The following is a 9,615-nucleotide window of genomic DNA, read 5'->3' as shown; positions in this document are numbered from 1 at the left end:
CACTAGTTTAACTTTCTCTAGACAGACATAATTTTTCACAAAAGAATGGGAACGTAACAAAACTTCAGGTATCTTATTCTCTCAAATTAGGCTGAAATATAAAAATATAAATGTAAAGAAGAAGCAGAGGCTTGGACTGGATAGAAATCCCTTCTGACCCTGGCTGGACTGAAAAAAACCCAAGTGAGTCCACATCAAAGGAAAATTAAGCGGYTGGTCAGGGTGCAGGGTCAGGAGTCATATAAACAAAGAATAAATCTTTATTCAGGAATGCAAGTACAATTAAGAAGCTTGGAGTATTTGCCTTTTAAACCCCCTCAGGAATGCAGCAARGAAATGGAAATGTCACATGGCCCACAACATTCCTCAAAAATGCATCGACCATAATCCTTTAAAMGGCCAAGGTAAATGCCAACCTCAATCTTTTTGAACTCTCTGAYTTCAAGTATTATCAACAGAATTTGTGCACAGAAACATTAACAAMTTCCCAGCAGCGGACTTGGAACTCTTCTTCCAGAGAAATCCTTGTTCTTTACCAACCCAGGAGCTGTGACCGAGATGTTTCTGTGAAAGATGAGCTTTCATTCACTCAGCTAATTTAACATTTCCTTGTTTGTCGAGTTCCACAATCCCCARCTCTTTCAGGATTTGAATTCTTGAGTCAGTGGCTTTCATATTCATCTTGTTCATCTGTGAAACACTCAATGCTTCTCTGTAASACAGAAACAATTTAAAATGTAAAACAGGGATCAAACATCAGGTCTGTCAGAAAAAGACTAAAAAGCATATGCTGTTTAATCAATTATTTTTGTCAGTGTTCTGTAAATCTAAAGTTTATTCAGATTGCCATCAACTTTTTTATGCTACTTCAAATCACAAGCAGTCATTTGCAAATCTTAGGGTTAAACAGACAGAATTCTTAAATTAAAAACATCCTTATTTGTACCATCAGCCTGTAAGAAATGCTTGGCACTCAATCCAGAGAGGGGTTAGGAGAGGTTGGTGAGGGGAGGGCAGATTTTGGGAGCCATGGTTTGGTGTCAGTGCTTTTTGAAGTTAAAATATGGCAGTGAATSCTTAACTGGCTGGTTTTGTTCAACTTGAAAAGGCTGAATTTCTTCACAGTTTTTAYAAAATTCATTTTAATGAATGGCTTTAAGTCTTACCTGTTCTTCTSTACAATGAAGTGGTTAAATAACCCCTTGTACAAAAAGTTCAAGTCWGCTAATTTGACAGTGCTTCTGATGCTCCTTGGCACGCTCATAAAYGTTTCCTCAGTCAGTGGCTTGAATTGAGGTTCTAAAATTTGAAAATAGAAGATATTTGTTAAAAAACTGGAAATGGAAAGTATTTATTTCTTCAGAAATTGGGTCAAAGATGGAAAGTACTTCCATCAGTATTTAATAATCTCACTAAGTGGGATTAACGGTGGATTTTCCAGCAAGAGAGAGAAGAAACTGTATCTGGAGACTCAATAAAAAAAAAAATAATATAATTTGAGATCTGATGAGGACTGACAAATTTTGTCTGTCAAAAATTACTAGCTAATTTGGATTTTGCTTTTCTAAAAAAAAAAAACAAAACACACAAGGAAAATTCCTTTCTATAAGCAGGGAATAATGGATTTTAAAAGAGTTATTTCTATGGTTAGATCAGTGCACCATTTCTTCCAGAGCATAAACACAGAAGTTTTGCACTTCAATCCCTTTAAAAGCAAGAAAAAAAATTCCCAGAAACATGGTAACTATTCCTGGAATGTAACTAAGGGCTCAGGTCCTTATGGTAAAGTCTAAATTCCTCACATAAAAGCAGTAGATACTGGTGCTTGAGAGTGAAAACAGTGAATTTACTGCCTATCACAGGCTCTTTGAGAAGAAAACAGTGGGAAGTTTATTTTTTCAGCATTTACCTTCAGCTGAGCCAGGGACTGTAGATCCTGGACRGGATGGCTAAAAATAATCAGGGGATAATGTCACTGTTTGTTAGTATTTTGCCCAGAAATATTTTTTTTATATTTTCATTTCTGCATGAAATTTACATTAATTACATTTTACCATTGGATCTTGCAGCCACTGAAGTCAGCAGCAAAATCTTAAGAGATTAAACACAGTTTAAAATAAATTCAGTTTAAAATGGATTCAGAAAGATTTATATGCAAGTCAGATGAGCCTCTCCAGCTTTCCAGTATGGATGTGAAAACACTGCACATTATTTAGAATTAATAATGGACATAAATTGAGAACATTTATCAAGAGAGGAGCAGATATCTGCAAACAAAGAGTGAGTGAAGCTGCAGGAGCTGGACAGGTTTCATGCAAACCAACCATGGTAATAAAGGGACAGAAAATGGCATGTTCTGTGACAGTGGGCAGAGAGAARAAGTAGAAAAATATAAGGTCAATCAGATAAACACCCTCTATTAACCTTCTTTAATATTTTTTAATATGAGACCTAGACCAAATATTTGCAGATAATTACATTGGATAATCACATATTGAGCTATGGGAGAATATCTGACTTTTTAACAAATATTAATTTAGCTCTAAGTTCTACTGCATTGCAGTTAGAACAGACTGTTACTCATATCCCAAAAATTATTTAATATTTTACAGGAAATTAAATTYCTCTCTACTTGGAGATACATTGGTTTGAATCAATGACAATCCTCACTCCCACCAAATGCTTCTTATCAACAAGATCAACAAGAGCAACCAACTGCATCTCTGACAAGAAACATAAAYATATCCCAATTAAAAACTAACAGGAACAAAGTCTCCCATCAAAGCTAATTTTTCCTTTGTGGATAATCGAATTGGAACAATTAAAAAAAGCTTAATTTGTACAAAACAAAAATGAAAAGGTTCGTTAAGAAACTTAATCCCATTTCTGAAAAAATTCATTCATTTGAGAGGTATTAAATCACAAAAGCAGCTCCTTCTGCATTCAGCTGAGCTGCAGTAAGGATTAAAGGTTTCTGGAATATTGACATTCCGTGCCCTAATTACCTCTTCCACTGGCAATTCCACTTCTTTCCCAGTTTGGAAGTTTAACTGCTGAGCTGCAGTCTGTTCTTCTGCTGACAGAGGTAAGCTCTGGGAAAAAAAAAAAATAAAAGCAAACACAGAGAAGTCTGATACTTCAGTTCCTGAGGTGATGATATTTACAGAAGGACTCAATGTTTGTGCAGCCTTTCGCTCACAGAAACTGACAGTGGACTCCTAATTTCCTTCCACTGAGAGCAAATGTACAAGCAAAGTATTTCTGAAAAATCAACCTTMATCTTCTTCTAGCATCAATACTATAAATTAATCAAGTAAGATAAATTTTTCAATTAAAAAAGGGTATTTCATTTAAAGAGTTACATTTCTCCACAACAGTTTAATCCATCTTTGGTTTAGGAAATATAAAAAGTACAAGAAAATCTTTATCTAAAGCTCTACACATAATTCAAGAAAAGTCTTCCACTTTAAGAAAATGCCAAGTACAAAATTATTCTTGGCAGAATATCCTTGAAACACAGTGAGATATATTTTCCTTTCTGTGACATACAACTACTGTCTTAAATGCTGAGACAGCCCATTTTGTCTATAAAAGGTCACCAGTAACTTGTCTAGAGTTTTGACAGATTAAACCAATCTCCAGGCACTGTCATTAGAACATTGATCATAATCACCTTATTTGTAAAGGGACAAAATTAATGCTTTCACAACCTCTTCAATAATGAAGCAGTGTCTGAAGACCACTTAAGAAATGTCGTTTAACAACACTAGGTTTTTTAACAATTTAAACATTGTCTTAGGAAAAATGCAGGACTTTGGAGTAACAGCAATCCCAGGGCGTTTTTGTTACAATGGTTTTTAACTTTCTCCCTTCAGGCAGTGAAAATATATTTGTCATTTAAAAGCTTTTTAGCCTTTTAAAACTGATTTCTATTTTCCTTAAGGTGTCTACTTCTAAAAACTGTCAGCATGGCCCTGGGACACAGCAGCACACAGAGGTGTTGATTCCTACAGAGTTACCCAAACTGTGTCACTGAATTCACCCTCCTCAGGTATTACTCCAGCTCCAAACCTCAACACCACTGGTTTTAACTGCTGGGGATTGGGATTTACACAAAGAGCTCCAATCCTGCAAGCATTCCTTCTGGGAAAGGATCTCCTCAACTTCTAGCAACAGTTTCCAGTGGAATTACACAAAGGTTACAAAGTTCATGTTCATTCCCAGCAGTGAAAACAAAAGTGATGAAAATGAAAATACCACCTCCAGCTCAGTTTGCTGCTGTAATGCCTGAACGATCTTCATTGTTTTCTCCAGGGCAGCACGGATGCTCTTCATGGATTCCTTCTGTTCCATGGAAATTTCTTCCATCTGCACACACAGGGATTTGTAACGGGATTTCAGCACCGGGAGCTCTTTCAGGAGAGCAACTGGATTCTCCTGTGTAAGTAAAAGCACATTTAAAATATTTAAGATGATAAAATAAGTGGCCACATACCAGTTAGAAGTGCATGTGCTCAAGATACCAAAATATAACATGAACTGACCCTTTACAATGAAAATGTACAGGAGAAAAGGACTTATTTATAAAATCCTTTACATGATATAATTTCTTGTTTTCCTCTCATCTCTCCCCAAAATCTGAATTAAGTCATTGCTTGTTGGCAAGTTTATCTTGGATCTCAGAGTAAGGCTGAGTTTTAGCTCAGACTGGAATCTATAACTTGAATTTAGGTGTTGACACACTAATTTTTCAGAGCAGAACATGGGGAGAATTTCACTATAACAGGAAACAAAGGGAGTTTTGAACTCATATTAGGCCACTCATCCTGACAGATGATGCAGGAAGTACTTAATAATAGTAATAATAATAATAATAATAATAATAATAATAATAATAATAATAATAATAGTAACAAAAGCCAGACAATAGATGAAAGAACATCCACACGTATTTCAAGTTTAAAGAAAAATACCCATTTATTACCAACTTCATGCAATAAAATGGAATTAAATCTGAAAATACTACCTCTGCTGCTGTATTATCAGGAAGCATTTTCAGTATTTCAAACTCCACTCTGTGCTGAATATAATCCAGATCAGATTCTGCTTTCTGGAACTGAAATATTTAAGGTTAGGCACAGTKTATTAAAAACCAAACACTGCAGACAAACCCCAACCATTTGCCTTTCCTGTGTTTCAGGAAAGCAGGAGGCAGCTGCCTTCCTTTGAAAGGCTCAGGGACCATTAAAGTTTTCAAATTTTTTTTTTTTTCAAATATTAAAGAGTTCTCTTAGCAAAACCACAACACTCATGGTTATTTACACAGAGGAGTAAATATGTATATTTATAAGTAAATTCAGGATCCAAGAGAACCATCAGAGCTTTTATTAATAATCATATTAGGGGATGTGTTCTTTCAGATGGTTTTAATACYCACAATACATTTTATTATTCTCCAATAAAGCAGAACTGACTAACAGCTCATAAAATTGATGACATCACTTTTCTTTCCTTGGGATAAATAAGCCACCAGAGAATTGTCTAATTGCCTTGTAAAACAGTCTGCTGATAGCATTATTACTTAATTAATTTTAGTCTGCAATTTTAATATCTATTAAAGACTTCCACTTTCAAGAAAGGCAGTTTCCCCAGCTCCCAAGCAACTCATTAATTCTTAGACATAATAATTCAGTGATTTTACAGTCACAGAAGAGACAATGATGAGAGCAAGTTAAAAATGGTTGTGACTTCCTTTACTTGGTTTTCACTATTTCTACTGAGATTAACCCCAAAGTGACCATCCCAATTTTTTTTTAAGGATCAAAGTAASGCTGTATTTGTTACAGGCAGTGTTATAATGGCACCTGAAGTGACAAATATCCACAGTCTGGGATTCCAAAGGGATATTTATGTTTTAAACATCAGCCTTGGGATGCACCTTAAAGAATGGCCATTAATGCCTTTGAGGATCTGGAAATTCAGCCTGAAGGAAAAGGGTTTGATCCAGAATACTCTCCAATAAAAGCCTCTTTCTGAGGGACTGAAGATGGATGATGTTTCACACACCTCCAGTACATTTTCAAATAATAGCTTAAGAAAAGGAAAATAAATCTAGTGAAGAGCTTGAGCATCTATAAATCAAGRGGAAAGCTTTCAACCAGTGCTGCCATAATTCACCATCTGCCCAACAAAACTCCTTCCCACACCTGCCCCAGAAACCAGCCAGGACAAAATCCAAGAATAAAATACTTTTCAGTACATTTTTAAAGAGTYCAGGAGGGATTTCTTCCTTAACTGCTCAATGGCTTCTCTCCTCTTCCACTAACAAACATTTGTAGGTTTTCATTTTCACAGGCAGGCACCCCAAAAATTTCCTTTCCTCCAGCTCCTCCATTTGATCAGACAATGAATATGGGCTGCTTTCAAAATTACCCATTAAATATTCAATACTGATAATTTGAGACKTCCATAAGGAGCTAACTAACCCCATACTATGAGTCAGGACATTAAAAACAGCATGTGAAGCCAAATGTGGCTAGAATTTTCAGATTTGTGACAAGATTAACACAGTTCAGCAGGACTGCTTCCATTTCATAAATATTTATTTCTCGCTGCRTTTCAGGAAACATCCATCTGCAAAAACCTCCCTTTAAATGTTCTAGGTCAGAAGCATTTGCAGGATGATTATTTTACAACAACCACGTAGAAAATGCAGGGTTTGAAGTGTAAATTTGTAATTTACTCACAGGCTTGGAAGAAAAGTGTTAGAAATTGAGGCAAGAGTGAGGCCAGTGCTGAGGGCTCTGCTCTCAGATGCTTTGACAATACTATTGCACTGCTCTCTGTATAGTACAGTAGTGCAATAAAGTCAGAGCACTCGTTAGCAGCAACAATTCTGGGCAAGAATCAATCATACACTCACCAAAAAAAGGGAAAAAAACACAACAACACAGCCAGAGGTTTCTGTGGATCGTGAAGAGTTGGATAAGGTTAAAGCTCACCAAGTCCTGACACACACATACACAAGAACTCACATTATAATTGTTCATAATAGGTCAATTCTCTGACCAAAAGGTGGGGAAAAACCCAACCACCCAACAAAAAGCACAACAGATCAGCCAGAAATTCCACTTCAAACTATTGGGTGCTTTTTAAACTGGAAACTCCATTGCCAAGTGTATTTATTGCTTTGATTTGCCTCACAGCAAGCAGAGATTCTAAACTGCTATCAGACAAATGTTCTTACACTGCATTACAGGGAATATCTTCTAGACAGCAGAGTTTGCTCTTTATAATCTGCAGGTGCTGAATTAAATCAATTTGCACTTAAACACTCTTTTCCCAACTCTGGGGATGTCCTTTACCACTGGGGTGTGAGAGCACCATCACAGGGGGGTGTATTCCATAAATCTCAACAAAGGTGGAGCTTTTAAACATAACAATAAAATCATGCTGAAAGTTTGAGAACTCTCRGGGTTTAAAGGCACTGAGATCCTTAAAAAAACCACAAAGAAARCTGGGAATGGAGTGGAGAGAGAGGGATGTTTGCTGATGTACACAGAGCTGAGTCACCTGCACCATTTCTAAAGAAAGACACAGAGATGATGGCATTTGTCATGAAATGACCAGTCAATGTTTCTCCTTGGCAAATAGGTAGAAGACAATGAGTAATAMAAATCAAATTAGTAGTAATCTCATTTTACAGCTGCTTTGCAAATCGCCTTCTGGTCTCAGTGATTTTGGACAAAAGAAGAATAAAAAATAACGTAGATTGTATTGCTGGCCAATGCCCTTTTAACATTGCACTGCTTTTTGTGCATCATCACCAGTAGTACAACATAAAAAGGGCACTGGACAGACACCACTCAGGGCCAGAGGAGGTCCAGTGTACCAAAACCAGTGACAGAAAGGAACTGAATTGCTCTGAATGAAGCACTTGCAGCTCATCTAACAGTTTATCCATTTGTTATCCGATTTTATCAAATAAATGTCCACAAAATTTTCCCTCAGTACAGACTGGGCRTTAAAAGTGAATGAAATGATTGTGCACAAGGATGCCCTGTGTGTTCATTACAGGTCTGACTGTGCCTCTTGAAGCTGCTAAAGAGATTCCCAAATCCCAGCTGACTCCAAGGAATTTGTCTGAAATACACCCAGTGTTCATGGAATCRTGGAATGGTTTGKTTTGGGCTCATCCSATTCCACCCCTGCCATGGGCAGGGACAACTTCCACTATCCCAGTTTGCTCCAAGCCCCATCCAGCCTGGCCTTGACCTATTGTTAATTAAAACTTAGATTTATGATCTTTTCCGTAATTAATCTAACACTGCAGATGTTACAGYGCTCCCGTCACAAATAAGCATTGATTACCTGGTATTTTCATACCCATTGTTCCCCTTAAGCTCCCACTAATTACTTTATCCCTGCTTCCATGAGACTAAAAGGAAGCTTTCCATGAAATTCATGTCAAAACCTCCGGGGAAATAAGAAGTGTCATTTTATCACACTTCTGTGGAGAGAGCTGACTTCACAGGAAATCCAGGACGAGGAAACAACAAAGCAGAAGGAAAATGCAAGAGACACAAAGCTGTGAGATGTGAGATTTTTYTGAATTCCAGAATAAAAGCCCCTGCTAAAGGGGGCAAAACCACCTCTCTTTTTACATGTCCTAAAATAAGAACCACTTGAAAGTATTGCTTTCAATAAAACACAGAAATAAACCATTACAACAAATAAATAGAACATCTAGCCCAAGTATCTCTAAATGTATTTCTAAAYTAAGCTAGCCTTAAGAAACCCCAAAAAACCAATTAATAGGGAGATTAGAATTAACACTATGGGCAAAAATGTAAAAAAGATTATACAGGAGCAAGATGAAGGTTTGAGAGATGGCACAAGGAACTTGGCTGGTTGGACACAGCATTCCAATGCCTCTTCAATTGGAGGAAATACAGCACAGCTCTTTTTTTGGAGGTTAATTTTTGCCTTTTTTTCACTTTTCCAGGAGTGGGGCAGGCAGAGAGGCGACTATCATATAAGGCACAGCCCCGCCGTGCTTCGGGGGCTGCCTCAGAGCACTGGAAAGGAGCGAAAKGCTGGAAAACTACGGGAATTTGGGGCTCAGGAAGGGAGGGCCGAGGGGGGCATCGCCCCGCTCCCCCCGCACGCCCGCGCCAATGGACCAGCCCAGCCCGCCTCTCCCCCCCGCAGCGAAAATGGTCCAGCCCAGGTGAGCGCTCCACCCTCGCCCCCCGCTGGGAGAAAATGGACTCGTCCGAGCGCTCCACTCTGCCCCGCGCCCCCCCTCCCGCCGCGGRGACATGGACCGGCCCGGCCCGGCCGCGTCCCCCCGCAAGGCGGGCAATGAGCGCGCCCACCCCCACCGCCCCCCCCCAGGTGCGCGGGAAATGGCCGCGCCCTGCCCCGCGCCGAGGGGTGAATGGAGCGGCGCAAGCCCCGCCCCTCGGGGGGGGGCGGTGGAATGGACCGGCCCGGCCGAACCCGCCTGACCCGGACGCGGCCGGCGGGCGCCTCGTCGAGGGCGGCGCGGGCCGCGCTCAGGGCCCGGATGGGGAACGCGGGCGCGGCTGAGCGGCCGCTCTTCCGTCGCGCCGC

At 39.2% G+C, this 9,615-nt stretch overlaps 1 protein-coding gene across 1 annotated transcript in view; it reads right to left on the bottom strand.

Annotated features, from left to right (window-relative positions):
- Positions 1–237: 237 nt before the first annotated feature.
- SKA2 (spindle and kinetochore associated complex subunit 2) overlaps positions 238–9,615 on the bottom strand; it is a 9,660-nt gene continuing 282 nt past the window's right edge. The window contains exons 2-7 of the mRNA XM_057386059.1: positions 5,027–5,116; positions 4,261–4,437; positions 3,006–3,092; positions 1,910–1,949; positions 1,167–1,299; positions 238–712 (exon numbers count right to left, since the gene is read on the bottom strand). Of these exons, the coding sequence (XP_057242042.1) occupies positions 586–712; positions 1,167–1,299; positions 1,910–1,949; positions 3,006–3,092; positions 4,261–4,437; positions 5,027–5,116 (654 nt within the window). The 3' untranslated portion in view covers positions 238–585. The remainder of the gene's footprint in view (positions 713–1,166; positions 1,300–1,909; positions 1,950–3,005; positions 3,093–4,260; positions 4,438–5,026; positions 5,117–9,615) is intronic.

The sequence above is a fragment of the Malurus melanocephalus genome, unplaced genomic scaffold (genome assembly GCF_030028575.1).
Source record: "Malurus melanocephalus ecotype Western Australia unplaced genomic scaffold, MMel_1.1 scaffold_904, whole genome shotgun sequence".
NCBI lineage: Eukaryota > Metazoa > Chordata > Aves > Passeriformes > Maluridae > Malurus > Malurus melanocephalus.
Note: the sequence above shows the minus strand (reverse complement) of the source record. Positions and strands in the feature narration are given on the sequence as shown.